This window comes from Prionailurus viverrinus, chromosome A3, assembly GCF_022837055.1.
Source record: "Prionailurus viverrinus isolate Anna chromosome A3, UM_Priviv_1.0, whole genome shotgun sequence".
NCBI classification, from domain to species: Eukaryota; Metazoa; Chordata; class Mammalia; order Carnivora; family Felidae; genus Prionailurus; species Prionailurus viverrinus.
In genome coordinates, this window is record NC_062563.1 from 25,278,301 (window position 1) to 25,298,805 (window position 20,505).

General features: G+C 45.0%; 1 protein-coding gene across 2 annotated transcripts in view; it reads right to left on the reverse strand.

The window, feature by feature from the left end:
- Positions 1-5,018: 5,018 nt before the first annotated feature.
- CHMP4B (charged multivesicular body protein 4B) overlaps positions 5,019-20,505 on the reverse strand; it is a 54,011-nt gene continuing 38,524 nt past the window's right edge. For both annotated transcript variants that reach the window (XM_047853493.1, XM_047853494.1), the window contains exons 2-5: positions 10,402-10,579; positions 8,302-8,416; positions 7,094-7,220; positions 5,019-5,888 (exon numbers count right to left, since the gene is read on the reverse strand). In XM_047853493.1, the coding sequence (XP_047709449.1) occupies positions 5,824-5,888; positions 7,094-7,220; positions 8,302-8,416; positions 10,402-10,579 (485 nt within the window). In that variant the 3' untranslated portion in view covers positions 5,019-5,823. The remainder of the gene's footprint in view (positions 5,889-7,093; positions 7,221-8,301; positions 8,417-10,401; positions 10,580-20,505) is intronic.

Here is a 20,505-nt window from a genome sequence, read left to right on the forward strand (position 1 = left end):
GAACCTGGAGCCTGCTTCAGATTCTGTGTCTCCCCCTCTCTCCGCTCCAACCCATTCTCATTCTGTCTCTCTCTCAAAAATAAACATTTAAAACAATTTTTTTTTAAACATTGGGGTACATGTGCCCCTACGCATCAGCAGTCCTGTATCCCTTGGGTAAATTCCTAGTAGTGCTATTGCTGGGTCGTAGGGTAGTTCTATTTTTAATTTTTTGAGGAACCTTCACACTGTTTTCCAGAGCAGCTGCACCAGTTTGCAATACCACCAACAGTGCAAGAGGGTTCCCGTTTCTCCACATCCTGCCAGCATCTATCGTTTCCTGGTTTGTTCATTTTAGCCACTCTGACTGGCGTGAGGTGGTATCTGAGTGTGGTTTTGATTTGTATTTCCCTGAGGATGAGCATCGGTTCATGTGTCTGTTGGCCATCTGGATGTCTTCTTTGGAAAAGTGTGCATTCATGCCTTCTGCCCATTTCTTCACTGGATTATTTGTTTTTTCGGGTGTGGAGTTTGGTGAGTTCTTTATAGATTTTGGATACTAGCCCTTTATCCGATATGTCATTTGCAAATATCTTTTCTGTCAGCTGCCTTTTAGTTTTGTTGATTGTTTCTTCTGCAGTGCAGGGAACTTATTTGTAAAAGACAAAAGATTTATACGATCTGAAGAGAAACCAGAGTATTACAATGGGAACTTATTTGGAAATAGGGTCTGTGCAGATGTAATTCAGGTAAGGATCAAGATGAGATCATATTGAATTAGGGGGGACCTAACAATGATGAGTGTCCTATAAGAGATAGAAAAGGATACACAGAAACATGCAGAAGAAAGCCATGGACTTCAGACCTCTTAAACTGCGAGAGAATAGATTTCTATTGTTTTAAGGCAGCTGGTTTGTGGTCATTTGTTATGGCAGCACTAGAAGACCAAAACAGACAGGTGTGTTATTACCTGCACATTATAGATGAGGAAACAGGCCAAGGCAATGAAGTCATCTCCCTAGGCCCTCAGAATCCTTGTGCAATAGAGGCAGGATCTGAACCTTATATGCCAGACCCCAGAGCCCTGTGCCCTTGGCATCTACGTCTTGGCCTGCTGCTGCCCACACACCAGCCCACTGTCTAGTCTGCGCTTGGAAGACACAGGACTGTACCCGTGGTAACTGCTGTTTCTGAAATTGCCACACTCGGGGAGCCTGGATGACTCAGTTGGTTAAGCACCTGACTCTTGATTTTGACTCGTTCATCATAAGTGAGTTAGAGCACCACGTCAGGATTCTCTCTGTCCCTCCTCCACTCGTGCACACTTTCCCTCTCTCTCTCTCTCTCTCTCAAAAGTAAACAAATAAACATTAAAATTGCCACCCTCACTTCAATGAGGGAAATGGAAGGCAGCCTAAAATGCTTCTTCACTGCTCCTCTTGTCCCGAAACTATTGCCTGAGCAACTCATTTTTTTTTTCTTTCTCCTCCCCTCCTTCCTATCTGCCCTTCCTCCTTCCTCTGCTTCATTTCTAAGTTTATTTATTGAGAGAGAGAGAGAGAGAGAGAGAGAGTCTGTGTGAGCATGCACACAAGCAGGGCAGAGACAGAGAGAGACGGAGAAAATGAGAATCCCAAGCAGTCTCCGCGCTGTCAGCACAGAGCTTGAGGCCTGAGCTAAGAGTTAACCAACTTAACCAACTGAGCCACCCAGGCGTCCCCCTGCCTGATTTTTGAGGGCTGTGTAGATCCCTCAATCTCATGCTCAAGATCTCAGTCGAGCCCCAACCTATCCCTCCAGTTCTACCTCTTCTCAAGCAAGCCCTTCCTCCAGTCAAATCCTCCTGAGGCAGCCCTCACTTCACTGCCTTCTTGTTTCCCCCCATAAGGTTCCCTTGGTCTAGAATGCCCCATCCATCACAGGCACACATAAAAAATCCACTCCTGGGACACCTGGGTGGCTCAGTCAGTTAAGCATCCTGATTCAGCTCGGGTCACTGAATCCCACGGTTTGCGGGATTGTGGGATCAAGCCCTGTGTTGGGCTCTGTACTGACAGCACAGAGCCCACTTGGGAGTCTCTCTCCCCCTCTGCTCCTCACCTATGTGTGCAGGCACTCTCTCTCTCTTAAAGTAAATTTTAAAAATTTACTCCTTCTTCAAGCCCAAGCTCGATTTCCACCTCCTCCTGGCACACCCAGTCAATAGCACATTCCCCTCTGACCATACACATGCTTTCACGCAAACATCCTTGAGGCCCGATCTGTGCCAAGCAGATCTAGGGGCCAGGAAATGTGATGACTTCACTGTCTGGTAAGAGAGTGGGGAATCCTAACAAGAGGAGGAAGTGGGAAGCAGAGGATGAAGCAGCAAATGCCTGCGGGAACGAGGAAAGCTGTGCCCAGGAAAGGAAGGTCAAGGGACCAGAGCCCATGTAAAGGCTGGGAAGCAGAGAGCACATATTCTAGGAGACAGAAAATTCTGCATAACAATATGGGGAAGTCATGGGGAGAGGTGAAAATGGGCGCCAGGTCACAGAAAGTTCATGTGAACCATTCTGATGTCTTGATCCCGTCCACCCTACATCAGAATCACCCAAGGAGTTTGTTAAAATGTAAATTCTTGGATCCCTACCCAGATCAGGGATGGGGCCCAATACACTTGAATTTTTCACAAGCTCTCTGGGTAATTCCAATACACAGAAGAGGAGAGAGTAGAGGTAGATTGAAGGGTTTGAAACGAATACATCATGATCTGATTTGCTTTTTAGAAGAAATTGATGGTGCTAATCTCACATCTGCCTTTTGGTGTCTGCCTGTGTGGTAGATACTTGGTGCCACCTAATTCAGCAACCACCCCTCCTTCTTTCTTCCTAACAGAGAATAGTGGGCTCACAGAAGGAGGCTCCACCCCCAGCCCAACGGGAGGATCCGGATTGGACCCTTTTGTCCAGTCCCAGATTCCTTTTATACACTTTCCCAGACTCCTTTAGACCATGCAACAGTTGTGGCTCAGGAGATAGAAGGATAGTTTGTGTGGAGTCATCTGGGAAAGGTTTGCCTCCTGTTAACATGGGCAGACGCAAGAGAAAATCTGGCTAGTGCTGATCCTCCTTCTAGATCCTGAGTGTGTGATGAAAGGCCATCTAATGATCAAGAGGTAGCAAGCCCAATAAGGAAAAGCTAACGTATGGAGGGTGGCAGAAGGATACAACGATCCTGGCTCTTGAGGACGTGGTTGAGGCACTGCCTCCAACCCAGACTCCCCCAGTGCCCTTCCACCCAACCCTCCACCAACCCAAGACTTCTTGTCCTGAGACTACTAGAATCCAGCTTTCTTGAGGGCAGCGACTTTGTCTGTTGCACGCACTCTCCCTGCCTTGAACAGTGCCTGGCACACAGTAGGTGCTCAGTAAGTATTTGTTGAGTAAGTTTTGAATGGTAAGTAGATGACTTTAAGGTTTACACCAGTCATCTGAGTCATCTGTTAGCTTGTAGCCGATGAATCCTGACATAGTAGGACTGAGAACCTCCTGAGAGCAGGAGAGACTAAGCATGACTGAACACTACCCCACAGGCCTGCCACAGCCCACATCTAAGAGCAATAAGCAGCTCTTTCCCACAGGAGCTCCAAACACTGTCCTGGACCTGGGTTCAGGCCTGCCAGAGCTGGATGGTTGGGTCTGTGAGTTCCCCTCATCCAGACCTGGGGTCAGAAGCCCCTGAGGCAACTAATGAGAAGCTTAAGAATATCCACTCTGGATTTCCCACACCAAAGGACATCCAGGAGCTACACCAACTGCAGGGTGAGAAGGTGGAAGCTGGCAGCAAGTGTTGCCACTAGATTCTTCTTGAAGTGGAAAGAAAGAACTTCTGAGAATAGCCAGACCCACCCTCCATACAAGTCATGAATTTTCAAGCCACTGTGGTCAAGTCTCAATCCTAAGTGTGGCAGCCAGGGAAGATGAGAAATGAGGAGGCAGGCACAGGGCATCAGCAACTTCACAAACAGGACCTCTGATGATCTAGTCCCGGCCCCCTTGTTTCACAGACGGGAAAATGAGATCCAGGGAAGTGGGCAACTTGCCCCACCGTACCCAGTGAGCAATGGCAGTGTTTGTGAACTCAGGTTGATTTTAATCTTAAGAGGTTTAGGGACGGGCATTAGAGAAGGGATCCTCTCAAATTCTGCCAATTGGCATTCAGAATTAAGAACAAATATGCATAGGTCCAATTTTTTTTAAGTTTATTTATTTTTGAGAAAGAGAGAGAGCGAGAGGGGGAGGGGCAGAGGAAGAGGGAGAAAGAGAATCCCAAGCAGACTCTGCACTGTCAGCATGAAGGCCGATGTGGGGTTCAAACTCATGAGCTGTGAGATCACGACCTGAGCCAAAATCAAGAGTCAGATGCTTAACCGACTGAGGCACCCAGACGCCCCAGGTCCACTTTTCTGAAGGAGAAGGTCCACAGTGTTTGTCAGATTCTCTAGGGGGTATAAGACTAAAGAAAGGTAGAGAGAATGGAAGAGGCCAGGCCAGGGTCACATGGTGAGTCACTGCAAACCTGAGACTACCACTTGTGTCCTAGATTCTCAGTCACTGCCCTACACTTTCTCTCCATGGGAAAGGCCATTTTCTTCAGTGCACCAATGTACCAGATTGGTTCAATAAACCAATGCACCAGGTAGGACTAGTCAGTGGGAAGACCATGGTTTCCAAAAGGTGGAGGCTCTGCTGTCCTGCTGGCATTGCTCACGGACACTAACAGAGAAGAACTAGGAAAGAACATGGAACTACACGAGAACCATTCACTCCTGAGCTGTGCCCAGACGATCCCTGAGCAAGATGAAGGCCACGGATCCATGGCATCCAGAACGTAAATGCATTTCCAGTAAGACGTACTCTGTTCTTTGGTTCCGATTGTTGATGCACGTCATGCTCAAGTCTTGTATATGCTTCCACAGGCTCCACTGGATACCGTGCTAGCCTTGAAAGAGTCAACTCCCAAAGCAAATGACAGATTAATTGAACACAACAGCAAAGTATGAAAATTAATTGAGATATTTAATAGACAGTGCAAACCATAATTTCATCTGAATATAAATGTATGCACATGTTTCCAATGAGTTATCTATCAGTTATCACAAACAGCAACAAGGACCTTAGAGCTATGTTAGAAAAATGTATATAGCTGGAATTTAACTCTACAATCTCACTTGCTCTCAAGAACACCATTCATTTCAAATCAGTGTCACAAACTCCAAAAAACCAGGGGAGTACGAGTGAGGGGTGGGCAGAGTGGTAAACACAGGGGCCAGTATACAGGTGATGGACAGAAATACAGCTCTCAAGGAACCCAAATCAGATGCATTATTACAGCTAAGGACAAGGAAAAGCCTATGGCTTTAAAAAATGACTCTTCTGCCAGTACCATACAAGTCTCACAGAGATGTGCGACGAGTCAACTGACTTAAAAGGACAGAGGCTACATTTTCAGATCATTTCAACTGCACACGGTCGACCCTTTCCATTGAGGTTCAGCAGTGGAGTTAGCGTAGTCCAGAAGCTCAATGTTGGATTTGCAAATACAGTTTATTTTACAGAAATTCAACATTATAAACAGCAGGCACCTCCCACCCACCCCCCGCCCCCCACCCCCCTCCCCATCCCGCTGGGTGCAGACCATGCTATGCAGAGAGTGAGCAGTGATGTGGCCCTACTGCTTTGGAGGGAGATTCAGGAGCGATGGAACCTGCCTGCACCATGTCCTGCCTGCCCCACACACGCACATGCCTGCCCGCTGCACAGGCCACCAGAGTCTGTCTGGGCCCAGCCCGCATTGGACCAGTTAAATGGATCCAGCCCAGTTCTCCAATTCCTTCATGTCGTCCTCTTCTTCTTCCTTCTTCTTGGCTGTGTAAAGAGAGAAAGGGCTACTTAGAAGCTGGTTACAGTGCTCTCAACACATTCTGGCTGGGTGCCAGGGCTGTGCCACATCATGTCTACAAAACAGCCCTGCCCTCGCACCCAGCCTTGTGGCCAAGCTATCAGCAGACTGTTTCTCTGTGCCTGAAAGCTGCAGCATAAAACTCCTGATAACAGGCATACCAGTTCCCAGCACCTCCCCTCCACCAGCACTGAGGCCAGGCAAAACAAGAAGGATTCTACCCTGAGAGTCTGCCAGACTTCAGGTGAGGCTTCCATCCAGAGCATTCAAGGAAGAACCCCAGAGGAGATCTAATACTTGCCAGCACTCCCCCTCCACATTAAGTGGCTTGAACCACCTCTCCACACCCACTAGTGCCCTTTAAACAGTGTGTGGATGTGGACCCCCTTTGCCTGAACCCACCACAGGCTGCTGACTCAACTTGAGGGACCATTTCCTCTCTGTATGTGGGAGGGTAAGAGGACAACAGCCTGGTTACACTGCTCCCTGGGTTCTCCCTCCATGACAAATCAAACTGCTATATCTTTTCTAGAAGTCTGGTGTGGAATACTTCTACCAAGGGTGAAAAATGGAGGAGGGAGGGGGAAGAAGGAGCAGGCAGAAGAAAACGAAGGTTTTATAGAACCAGGTCTCTAAAAAAAGCCAAAGAAGTTTCCTTCCCACAGTGGCTGCCTCTGAGGCCCTAAGTTTTTATAGGTGTGCACAGAACAGGCTATTAGACGGAGTAAGAGCTGTCCTGGAATTAAACTCTCACATCTTCTTCCAGTGCCTAGAGCTTTGTCTTGTTTGGTGACATAGGAAAAATCATTCTGGAATAATAGTTCTCAACTGGGGGTGACCTCCCACATACTCTGCAGGAGACATATGGCAGTATGGAGACATTTCTGGTTGTCACACCTTGGAGAGGACAGAGCCCAGGGGTGCTGCATAAACATCCACAGTGCATAAAACAACCCCCTTCCCCCAACCCAAAGAATTACCTGACTGTGTTAATAGTGCCGAGGTTAAAAAACCCTGTTCTAGAGAAAAACTAGGAAAACACAGGTGACGTTGTCTCTATGGCCGTCAGAACAGATTTTATGTGGTTCTCAATCCTGGGCAAACTCAGGACCCAAACTGACACCACCACATGGCATCAGGGATACGTCATGACTGGGTAAGAAGTACTCACTGGGTTTTGATGGTAAGGTTATAGAGGGAACATTTGGTAGAGGGACTGTTTCGGGTCCACTGATTTCCAGCAAATTCTTGTCTAGCTCCTCCTGTTCTAGTTCTTCTAATTCTGCCATGAGCTCATCCTGGTAAAAGGAAACACAAGAGTGAGAGAGATGTCCCTGGGAATCCTAGCCCCTGAAGCAGTACCTCTTTCCTGATGGCTCAGGGGACACACACCCCTTCGAAGGTCAGAAGAGAGATGAACTCCAGGTCCACACTCTGTGATTCAAACCCTAAACATGGTTCTACTGGTGAAGCTAACACACCAGCAAGCAGTTATGGAGTCTATATCCAGGGTCCTGCACTAGCTGTCAGCATTTTGAGAGAAGGGATTATACACTTGATCTTAGCCAAAAGGCCGAGAAGCGATTCAGAGAAGGGATTATGTATTTTCATTCCTATTTCTTTATCTCAGAACTGGGCACACTCCATGAATGTTCAGGAATACTTGCTGAATTGAAATTGACTTGACTAGTCCATCAAATTTTAGTCTGATAACATGAAAACCCTGGTGCTGGGAGCCACAGGTGAAAGCCAAAGGCTGTACTGTCAGCTACACCGCGGGAATCAGCATGAAGAGGTCCAGTGGAGAGGACCTCACCTTCAGTGGCCTCAAATCTAACACAGAACGAAATACCTTCAACAGAGCCTGTTATTGGATTTTAGAAAGCTAAGAGACCCAAGGTCCCAATTGCTACAGCAGAAACCAGCAGGTGGCCTGAGTTCCAGATGGATCCCTCAGGGGTCAGATACAAATGCTCCTTCCTTGGCTTCATCTTTACCTCAAATCAGAGTTGCCTGAGGGCAAATCCTGTACCAGGGAATGGTCACCTCAGTTGCCACAGCTCTGAGCCTAGGGTCCACCATGAAAGGTGTAAGATAATTATTTACTGAAACCAATTACCAACCTGAAGCCTGCTGAAGAGTCCCTATGAAGGTTCCTCTACTCAACCTAAACTTCTACATCAAAGAGTGAAAGCATCTCTAAAAATCCAGAATTAGGGAGAGTTAATACCATGCCCTGTTTATGTCCAAGTCTCTGGAGGGATGAGAACTGGTGATTTCCAAACCACATACACCCTACTGGAGAGCCTTCAACAGCACATCAAAAGGTGGCTTGGGTGTCATTTGTGGAACTTGTGAGAACTGCATGAAACCACTCACCTCATCAAACTCTTCTCCAAATCCTACAGGTTTTGAAATAGCTGTTGAAATCTCCTCTGCAAGTTCTTGCTGGTCAGCAATATCCTGCATTAACTCATCAACTTTATCGATGTCCCTTCAAATGAGATGGACAGACGTAATATTAGACATTCAGTCTGTGTGAAGAGGGCCTACGAGGCAGGAAGAGAAACCCCACTGAACACAATCTGCTTCCTAGCACTACCCTCTATACCCGCTATAATTATTCCCTGTGAGGAATTACTTTTTTGTCTTTATTGTCTTCCTCCCCCTTTTAAAACAGAGAAGCACAGAATCAAGAGGATGGAAGTATTCTTAGACATCATCTACTCCCAACACCCTAAGGAAATAAGGCTTAGCAAAGTTAGATGCCACATTCACGATCTCTCATGTAAGCTAGTAATAAACATGTCAAATGAGACTACAGGACTTTAACTCCTGGGCCAGTAAGCTCTTCTTCAAGCTCAAGGGCAACTCTAACACCACACAGGGGGAGATAAAATCACAAATCATAAAATATAGCTGTGCCACTTGACAGTTCCTCCCCATCTACTCAAATCCACTTATGAGCCTCCACCGGGCTCCAAAAGAAAGGCAAACATATAGAATTATTTTCTATATACTATCAATCTTATAAACAATCAATATAATAAACACACGCATATTTCAAAGTATACATAGTGGTTCACTGAGACGTGCTCTCTGCTGGGCATCTTGGAGAACGTAGAAATTTTTTTTAATGTTTTATTTATTTTTGAGAGAGAGACAGAGCATGAGTTGGGGAGGGGCAGAGAGAGAGGAAGACACAGAATCCAAAGTAGGCTCCAGGCTCTGAGCTGTCAGCACAGAGCCTGATGTGGGGCTTGAACTCACAAACCGTGAGATCATGACCTGAGCCAAAGCCAGACGCTTAACTGACTGAGCCACCCAGGTGCCCCAATACTTCACTTATTTAAAGGCTACTTTTCCTGCAACCCCACATTTCTAGAGCAGAGATCAGCAGACTTTTTCCATAAAGGACCCAAGAGCAAGTATCTCAGAATTTGTGGGCCATACAAACTCTGTCACAAACCTGCTGTCTACCACAAAAGCAGCCAAATAGACAGTATGTAACTTAATGGGCACAACTGTGTTCCAATAAAACTTTATTTACTAAAATAGGTGGCAGGCCCATAGGAGGCATCTTGCCAAACCCTGTTCTAGAACATGGCTAAGTACCCCAAGGAAGTAAAAAAGGGCTTCAAGTACCCAAATATATGATCCAAGTCCAAGCACTGCAACAAATGCAGAATTTTGCTCATGGGAGAGGCTCTCGTTTGGAGTCTAGTGTTACTCTGGCCTTTAATTACAACTATAACAAGGGTGGCTATCTAGTTTCTTAGGCCACTGTATGTGAGAAGTAGCCACATAAGGGAAGGATTGCTGAGGTCAAGAACATCATTTTTACAGATATATTTTTTAAAGTAATCTCTAGACCTAACATGGGGCTCAAGCTCACAACCCAGAGATCAAGAGTTGCATGCTCTACTGAGCCAGTCAGGCGCCCCAAGAACATTGTTAATATGACAGCCAAAGACAGAGCAAGGGGGGAGCCAGAAAATTCCATCAAAAGCAGATGTAAAAACAGAGAGATCCAAAGTCCTCAGAAGCACCAATCTTTTCAGGATCCCTACAGCATCAGGAAAAAGCCCTGGACAGTGATTCTAATCCCAGTTCTATCCAAGCTCACATATAACCCGGGGCAAGTCACTTCCCCTCTCTGGGACACAGTGTCCCCCTTGATAATCAGAGGCCTGGGCAAGAGGACTTTCTAAGGACCTTTCCAGCAAGAAGCTCTGCTCATCACAGTTAACTCTGAATTACTCAGAAATACAGTTTCATTCCATGTGATCTGCTTCTATAGGCAACAAGATACAGGATCCATTTTAGGAGTTCCAAAAAAGAATGCAAATTAATACAAATTCAGATGTTTGAATGGGTAAGTCAAGGGGTTGCCTAAGGCCTTGTCCTGGGATTGAGGCATTCCAGGGCCAGCACTGCCCTGCCACACGGTGCCCACCCCACCAGTGGGTGACCACGTACATGTTGTCGTGTGCAGCCTTCATGGCCTTGGCAGCATAGCCCATGTTCTTGAGCACCTCTGTGTTGGTATTGGCGTTCTCCAGGGCCTCTCGCTGAAACTCAATGGTTGATAGTGTGCCGTCGATCTGCGCCAGCTGCTTTTCGTACCTCTTCTTGCGCTTCAGTGCCTGGAGGGCAGCTGCATGGGGGGAGAAAATAGGGTTTCAGAGAGCCCAGATCAGAGTATCTTCAAGTTCACTGGAGTCTTCTCCCTAATTATAGTAGACGCACCTCAGTTGCTGCTTTCACTATAACACAGGGTTAATATCTCTTCTATGCAAAGAGCACATTCAATTTTCTAAAAAAACTATACAAAATTCACATACTTCAAAATGCAGCAAAGCACACAAGCAAAAGTTCACACTGTGTAACCACACCCCCACAAATCAAAGAATGGAGAGGCACCCAGATGGAGGCTGCGTTTTGAGGCCATACTGCGTTAGGTTCTAACCCCAGCTCACAGACTTAGGTGAGCTACTGTGCCTCCCTGATAGGTTCACTGTGAGGAGTAAATGAGATAATATATGTAAACACCTAGCACAACATTAAACAGAGCGGACACCCAGAAAACAGCACCTCTGATTATTATAAAGCAGCTTTTAAAGTATCATTTTATGCTAACTAAATTATAAAAACAATAAATAATTACTATACTAAATACTGGATCAGTTTGGGTTAAAATGCTCTCTCACGCATAGCTGACAACTGTAAATCGATACACTGCTTCTGAAAAGCAACATGGCAACATATAGCAATAGCCATAATGATGTTCTGCCCTATGACCCAGTAATTTCCTTCTGGAAATGTATTCAACAAAAGCAAAAATCCTCATGCCTAAAGATGGTTACTATAGCATTCTCTATCACAGAAAACAAAACACAACTAAAATAAAAAGACAGAACTCCCTATCAGGGATAAATCTAGAGTCTGACCATTTGGTCAAGTCAATGTCATCATCTGTCTATGCCTCCTGGCATGTCTATGCTTCTGTCTACGCATCTGTCTATGCTTCCTGGATCACTGGTTCCTGGATCCAGTCAGGGTAAGCAATTTGACCAGGTGCATTTGCGGCAGAGCAAGAGCCAAAAGCACATCTCCCTACTCTCAACCCAGGTTTTGTTCCCCTTGCTGTCTCCCCGCTTTCCACCAGAAATTATCTTTAGTATACATCTTAGATGGTTATCAAAGCCAGAAAGAAGGCTCACCACAGACTTAAACATAAGAAATGGGCTGGGTCCGGGAAACTGCCCAGCCCTACCTTGGCCTGGACAGCCCTAGCCTTAGATACATACGGACACACATATTATGCACCCACCCACACACTCCCCATGTCCCTGAGTTCCAGACCACAGCCATCTCTGGTGGGCTCTCAGAGACATGCAACTGCCCTCCCTACAGGGCTGTGGTTTCTCCACATGTCACATGAATAGGTTCCATGCTCCTTTCACTCATGCTCCCTGTTAGCCTAGGATTACATCCTTAAAACCATTTGCCAAGGGAAAATGGCCTTGGCCTGCACATAAGCAGTCCATACTTCCTCTAAAAGCAGCAAACAAAACCACCAGGAAAATTCCTCCAGCCAAAGCATAAAGCAAGCTAATGAAAAATGGCAAAAAATCTGAAGAACAATGAAATGTGCCTACTTAAAAGCTGACAAATGGGGCTCCTGGGTGGCTCAGTCGTTTAAACGTCTGACTTCAGCTCAGGTCATGATCTCACGGTTCATGAGTTTGAGCCCTGTGTCGGGGTCTGTGCTGACAGCTCAGAGCCTGGAGCCTGCTTTGGATTCTGTGTCTCCCTCTCTCTCTCTGCCCCTCCCCCATGTGCGTGCCCTCCCTCTCAAAAATAAACATTAAAAAAAAAAAATGCTGACAAGCCATTCAACCTATTTCCCTTGATTCCTGTGTGAATGGCCTATGACTTCAAGTCATACCCAGGTGTCCCCAAGACTCCTCTGAATGAACCCCTTCAGCTGCTAATACTAAGTCATACATGCTATAAAAGTACCTCACAAAACGGCAACTCTTTAAGGTAGAAATGACCACCATCTGGGGCACCTGGATGGCTCAGTGGATTGAGCGTCCAACTTTGGCTCAGGGCTCAGGTCACGATCTTGCAGTTTGTGAGTTCAAGCTCCACGTCAGGCTCTGCGCTGAGCCGTCAGCACAGAGCCTGGAGCCTGCTTCAGATTCTGTCTCCCCTTCTCTCTATCCCTCCCATGCTCATGCTCTGTCTCTCTCTGTTTCTCAATAATAAATAAACGTTAAAAAAAAAAAAAAAGACCACCCTTTTTAGCCGACGAGGAAACTAAGGTTCAAACTCAGGTTACCTGGTAGTAAGTGACATAAGAGATTAAGTCAAGTGCGGAACTCCAAAGTCCATGCTTTGCCATTCTGTTGCACCTCGCATTTAATGAAAAAGGTAGGATCCTGCCCTGGAGGAGTCATCTAGTCCGGCAAAGAGTGTCAAGGAGACCGTGGAAACACAGAAAAGGGAGTGCAAATCCAACCACATCATTCCTTTGCTTAAAAACCCTCAACATCTACCTGTACCCAGAAGACAAAGCCTCCATGTGATTTAATGTAGCCGGTAAGATCCTGCAAGGGACTGGGGTTCTCACCACAGGTCAGGTTCTGGGAGCCCTTTGCCACTGAACATCACGACAGAGGGAAGATCTCCTGGTATGTAAGTGCTCAGGGCCCGGAGCTGTTTCCTTGTGTTTTCCTTAGTGCCATGCTGCCTTTCCACAGAAACTCAGACACATTCTAATCAACAAATGATTCTCAAACCTTCTCAGACCACAGATGCCTCTTTCCCAGGTCCACCTCCGCCATCCCCATCACCCATGGAATACCCCAGCCTATAAAAACTTGTCTGCCATGTTCATGAGTAAAGTGAACAAGGTTGACTGACTGGCTGCTGTGTGGTAAGTAAACAAGATGGTTGTGGCAGTCCTGGCCACCTTCTTACTTAACAAAGAGATTGGAGCTGAGAAAGGTGAAGCGACTCATCCAAGTCACGCTGCTATTTTGCATGGAGGGGAGGGTTCAACCACTGGTCTGCATAAACCCCAAGGCCTCTGCTCTTCCCACACAGGCTCAGAATGATGGCAAGTGACACTGGGACAGTTCTTAAGCATGAACAATGAGATGACACATCTGCCTTGCTTTTCAGTGCTCTGAGTATAGCAGAGGCCTTGATTTTGTACAGTCAGCTACATTCTGATTTTTTGTTTTGTTTTCAGTTTAAAAACAAATTTCTTCTTCTTCTTTTTTTTTTTTTTAATGAACTCTTGTATTGAGGGCTGACTTTCAACAGATGGCGAGGGAGCTGTTCTGCTACATACAAAACCCCAACCCAGAAAGAAGCAGGTCGTCCATGAATGGTTTAGCACCAACTTCCCCATACATTCTGATTTTTTAATTTTTTACGTTTATTTATTTTTGAGAGAGCATGAGCAGTGGAGGAGCAGAGAGAGAGGGAGACACAGAATCCGAAGCAGGCTCCAGGCTCTGAGCTGTCAGCACAGAGCCTGATGCTGGGCTCAAATCCACAAACTGTGAGATTGTGACTGATCTCTTGGACACTTAATTAACCAACTGAGCCACCCAGGCGCCCCACATTCTGATTTTTAAAATCAAATTTATTCTTTCCCTATTAACATCACAGATTTAGAACTGCTTTAACTTTTTTTCTACTAGATTTTCAATTGGCAGTGACTCCTTACATGCTAATCTTACATTTCTATGATCTCCACCCTACTTCTAAACTTCTCTAAGCGATAAATGATATGGAAACAAATACCCAAACATACCAGGGAGGTAAGCAAGGGTCCCCCATGAAATGTTTATATTTTTCATGTTTACAGACCAACACAGTGGCTAGTACATAGTAAGTGCTTCATACATATTAAACCGAATCTCTAATTTCATCTGTATTTAAATTTTTCATATATTTTATGCAAGGTTCTTCATGTGTGATGCACCCACATTTTATCACTTGTGTACTTCTGACTCAAAGGAGAAATGATAACGTCTCATTGAAACACTGGCTAAAATGACCATTTGGCAGGATTCTTTCCCTGCATTCCTCCTGCAGGAACTTCTATAATCACATGCCCTACCCTCTCTTCTCACTGAAAAGTGTGTCCTGAGACTGGAAAAAAGGCCTGAACAGAGCTTTGTTCTCCAGGGTTCCCATTCTGTCTGCAGGGTTCACACAGTCTCTTCCTCTCCATGTAGCAAACTCTCCAGGACGGTGTCTGGCAGGACATTTGATTTATCTATCCCAATCTAATCCTGTGTGTACCTCTCAACCAGTTAAAAATTTCAAAGAGAAGGGGTACTTAATTCATTTTCTCCCCTCATACATGGTTCATGAGTAAAGTAATCTTGAAATTAGACATGGGGTCACCATTTGGGCTACAAGATATATAAACATAAATATTCACAGCACTTAAACTACTCTGTATCTTAGAAACAGTGTGGCACAGTGGTGAAGTATAACTTAGGCCAAATTAAAGGAGCAAAGTGCCACTTTTCCTGCATAGTTACACTTAAAAGTAAAATATCATCCATCCCAACCTTATTTCTGACCACAGAAACTTACTTCTTTTTTCTCCTTTTTTCCCAAATGTTTATTTACTTGGAGAGAGAGAGAAAGAGAGTGTGTGCCTGCATGAGCAGGTGAGGGGCAGAGAGAGAGGGAGAGAGAGAATCCCAAACATGCTCCACAATGTCAGCACAGAGCCCAATGTGGGGCTCAATCTCACGAACAGTGAGATCATGACCTGAGCCAAAACCAGGAGTTGGAGGCTTAACCAACTGAGCCACCCAGGTGCCCCCAGAAATTTACTTCTATAAGTAGCCAAAGTTTAAAGGGCCAAACCCAATGTTTTACATAAATATATGCTGGCTCTTAATGTCTTACTTTATATGTCTCTAAATTCCTAACAATTGGGTTAAAAAACAAAAACAAAAACAGTACTGGGTTCTCATTACAAGAAAAAACAAACAAACAACTGTGTGAGGTGATGGATATTAAACTTATCGTGGTAACCATTTCACAATACACACATACATCAAATCATTATGTTGTATACCTAAAACTGATACAACGTTAAGTCAATTATATCTCAATAAAATGGAGGGCAAAGGGAAAAAAAAGTACTGGGTTAACAAGGAGTTTATCTAAACCAAATAAAGAGGTGTCCAAAGAAATCCCTTTTCTGCCAAAGAACCCTAACGTCATTCATAAGCACAGCAGCTTTAACGACTAAAATCTAGGGGCACCTGACTGGCTCAGTTGGTGGAGAATGTGACTCTTGATATCAAGATCATGAGTTCAAGCCCCACAATGGATGTGGAGCCTACTTAAAATAAAACAAAATTTTAAGAACAACACAACAAACAACTAAAATCTAACTCAGGCCAATAGAAGTTAAAGAGGTTGCTTTTAGATGGAAAAAAATAGTCCTTGGAATCTCCATATTTAATTATGCCTTTGCCGGTTCCAAGAGAGTAATTACAGCAGCAATTACAGAATCTAATAACCAGCTTTATTGGCTCTGAAAGCTGAAGCAAAAACAACTCCAACCATGTTGAAATAAACACTGGTCTCCAGACAGTTGCTTCATTAGACACTCTAAACAGCTATTTGGAGGAAAAATACAGAAGAGATACCCTATGAAAGAGAGCAGTTGAAAATGCATTCACCCAGGACTGGAAACTCCTTCTGTAAGGCACCTGCTAGTGACAGTACAGAAACCATTTTCGGAGAACACATCAATTCAATACAACTAGATAGGATGCTCCTTTCTCTTAGGCAAAGGCAGATCTGACTTCTCTTTGAAGAGTTGCTAAGGAGGGCAAGTTTGCCTGCTCTGATCTGGGGGCATTCAATATAGGGGCCATGAGCCCAGGGCATCTCTACAGATGCTAAAAAGTCATAACTGTATGCTTAGTGACTAATACAGAGAGATTTAGACAATGGCTAGAAGGAGGGCCTACTAATAACCTCTCACCGAATGAATGAATGATGGTGTCTACAGTCCTTTCAAAGACCCAAGATTCCACATCTGAATTCATCAAGCAAAAGATACACGGACTAGGAGGGAAGGAGGAGAGTGCAGTTCCTTTCCCACTCTCAGCATGAACTACACAGCAAACACAAACATACTCCAGAGGACACCTACACACAGATGCAACACTAAGTGGGAATTCTGAAGAACATTCAGCAGTCTGATCATGGTAGGGCTACTGGCAGGCAGGCAGCTAAGTGAAGCTGAGGGAGCCCTGCTTTGCCTGCCTCCAGCCATCATTCAGATGCTCCCTGCTCATCATGCCCATGAGTAAAGCCTCAGTTGTTCAGGATACCCTCAGCCAAGAAAACCACATCTGGCCTTTAAGCCACTAGTCACGGCTGGGGTTACCTGTCATCTACCCTGTGTATGTGGGCAAGAAAAGACCCAAAGTCAAAACAACCCAGTTGATCACCAATGTCAAAGAAAGCCATCCTCCTGCAGGGATGGTTATTAGTAAGCATCCCACACCCCATGGCATCAGATGTCCCACCAGACCCGACCAAATGAGTTCCAACTTTGGCATCAAAAGGGGGAAGGCTGCATGCTTGAAGAACTCACAGAAATACTTATGTCCAACCTGTCTCATTAAAGAACTGAGAAAAAATGATGCCCAGAAAAGGTGACACAGCTTGTCAGGATCATATAGGGAATTAAAGAAAGAACCAGAACCCAGGTCTGCAGCCAGGGCTCTTTCTACCACCTTGACTCTCTTATCTCCAAATCAAGTTGCTACAAGTAAACCAGCAGTTTCCCCACCATAAGGAAAACAATCTCCTAATGGTCTTCCATCCAATTTCCAAATTCTGCCCTTTGCAAACCTCATTTAAAAGCTCATGCTGGGGGCACCTGCCTGGCTCAGTCGGTAGAGCACACAACTCGATCTCGGGGTTGTGAGTGTGAACCCCATCTCGGGTGTAGAGATTAAAAATAAAATCTTGAAAAATAAATAAAGCTACCAATATTCTCTCCTAAGTCCCCAGTTAGAAGAAAAAGAAAAATTAATGGAAAAAAGGTGTAACATCTTCCTGGTTCCAGAATATTTTCCCTACATGGATGCTGTGGATCCTGTCCACAGCTGCAGAAAAAGGGGCCTGGATGGGCTCTCATTTCTCTACCGTGTATAGAAGTGGCAGGAATAGCAATAGCCTGAGTCTACAGGGGCTACAGAAAGGTCTCAGAAACCCAAATGTGCCTTTAAGCCCAAACAGAGGCTGTTTTGTGTTCAACATCATCACTCAATATCTCAGGCTCACCTGTGAAAAAGAGGGCCTCATCCTGCAAAAGCCTTGGAATGTTGTATTTATTAAGCCCACACGGCTAGAGTACAGGCGAGAGGTACAGGCAGCATTTTTCAGAGCAGCCTCCTTCTCTGTGATGTATCTCCCCGTTCCCCTAATTTGCTCTCCGTGGCCTGGAGCTAATGCACTCCATTTAGAGATGGTAAAATAAGTACTTGTGTATGACCAGGAAAGTGGAGTCTGAAACCCTGCTGACTTCATCAGCAAACACACAGGGAGTACAGTACTCACTGCAAGGAAAAATCCTAGAGAGACAGAAAGAAGCCCCTTATCTGCTTAACAGGACAAAGATGAAAGAAATAAGTCCCCCAATCAACAATCTAACAGAGTATCAAATTGTTCCAAATCATTTAAACAGCACATAGAAAATATGTTCTGCAAAAGTCAGATAAAGGCAGGATAAGACACCTTCAAACAAGCTTAGAAAATGCTGGGTCATGTCAAGTTAACATGGTCATTTAGAGAGTCTAGCAGTTCAGCTGTGAGTTTCAGTTCCATTATCAAGTAAACTCTGAGCAAATTACTGAATTTCACTAATCCTCAGATAATAATATTCATCTCATAGAATCACTGTGAGGATTAAAATGAGATATGTTTGTGGAGCACCTGGCACAGGGCCAGACATGCCAAGTGCTTAATAAGTGGTCATTGGTATTATTCTTAACTGCAGGAATTCTCAGAGCCTGTTTTTTTTAATTTTTTTTCAACGTTTATTTATTTTTGGGACAGAGAGAGACAGAGCATGAATGGGGGAGGGGCAGAGAGAGAGGGAGACACAGAATCGGAAACAGGCTCCAGGCTCTGAGCCATCAGCCCAGAGCCCGACGCGGGGCTCGAACTCACGGACCGCGAGATCGTGACCTGGCTGAAGTCGGACGCTTAACCGACTGCTCCACCCAGGCGCCCCTCAGAGCCTGTTTTAACAGAAAGAGAACCACCACGATTACCACCTACTCCCCCCTCCAAAAAAAAAAAAGGATAGCTTGGGGGAAAAAAAAATTTAAAACCACCTTGATTACTTAGCCAACATAAGCTTCATCATCCTTGGTCCTGGTTGATGTGTAGTGGCAAGGGGCACAAAGAAAAGACTGTGAGGCTTGGTGGCAGAATCCTGGCTCTGACGCTGGACTGCAGTAAGTAATTTCACCTCTCAAATTATTTCACCTCTTCATCAAATGGAAAATGGATAACACTACCCCAAAGATGAATGAGAAAGATAATCTCTCTGAAAATACTCAATAAATGCGAGCATTCTCCATCTTGCTCATTTCTTTAAATTTCTGCCTCTCTCTCCTTGCCTATGCCTGACATTCTCTCGGGGGAATCTCTGTGTCTTCTTTTCTCTATCCTGTTCCTCCCCTTAGCCCAGTGCGTCTCTCCAAGAAAGGGTTGCAGCTGTGGATCAGTGAGCAAAATATAATAGAGAACAGCAGCTAACATTTATAAGTGGCTTCCTGGGTGCCAGGCACCATGACTGGTGCTTTACATGTTCACTGGATCCTCCCAAGAACCCTATAAAGTAGGTACTGTTATTGCCCCATTGACCGATATGAAAATTGAGGTTCAAAGAGTTTAACACCTGCCCAAGTCATATGGTTACACAGTGAGAGGCCTGAGATCGATGCCAGGCTGCCTATCTGCAAAGAGTGTGTTCTTACTCCATGGAGAACATCTATCTACCCTGCACTGAGAAGGCAGGTGGCCTGCTTTTGCCTGAGCCTGGGGATCTGAGAGCTTCCCGTGCCTTCCCCACACAACAGATTCCACAAGCTAGCAGCCTGGCACCAAAGGCATCCAGAGGCAGCTCAGTCTGCCCAGAAACACTTGACTAATTGGTAATCCATGAGGGTAGGCAGTAAAAGCCTTTGGCTGAAAAGACAATTTTTTTTCCCTACTGGATTTTAAATTGGTTAAAGGTACATGTGCTAAAGTCCAACCATTTTATTAGCTCCTCTGCATTTAGGTTGGCAATTCTACATAAATGGGGAGATTGTAATGAGTGTTTTTCTGTTTTAAAGAATATCTGCTTCGGGGTGCCTGGGTGGCTCAGTTGATTGAGCGTCTGACTTCAGCTTAGGTCATGATCTCACAGTTTATGAGTTTGAGCCCCACATCAGGCTCTCTTGCAACATGGAGCCTGCTTTGGATCCTCTGTCTCCCTCTATCTCTGCCCCTCCCCTACTCACATGTGCTCTCTCTCTCTCTCTCTCTCTCAAAAATAAATAAACATTAAAAAAAAAAAAAAAAAGAATATATTTTCCCTCATGCCTGCCCTGTGTCTTCCCTAGACCACATGCTCCTAAAGAGTGGAACCTACACTTCTGTGCCCCTAATAGCACTGACACAAGGAAAAGAGATGGGGGTACTTCATAATGCCCAACTTTGCCCTGTCATTTCTTCTGAGGCCAGTGGGCTCTGCCCTCTGTCCTCTCACCCCATAATATCCTAGATCTTTTCCCCAGAACCTAAAATGACCTTCCCTCTATATTCTAGAAGACCCAGGGACCACAGCTATAAGAACTTGGTAAAGTTTCTCAAACTTCTGTCACTTGCTTATGTTTTCTTTCCTGTATTAACTCCCAGTGGAATGCCTAGAACTTTATTTGTATTTATTTTATTTTATTTTTTAAAGTAATTTCTTTTTTTAATTTTTTAAAACGTGTATTTATATTTGAGAGACAGAGA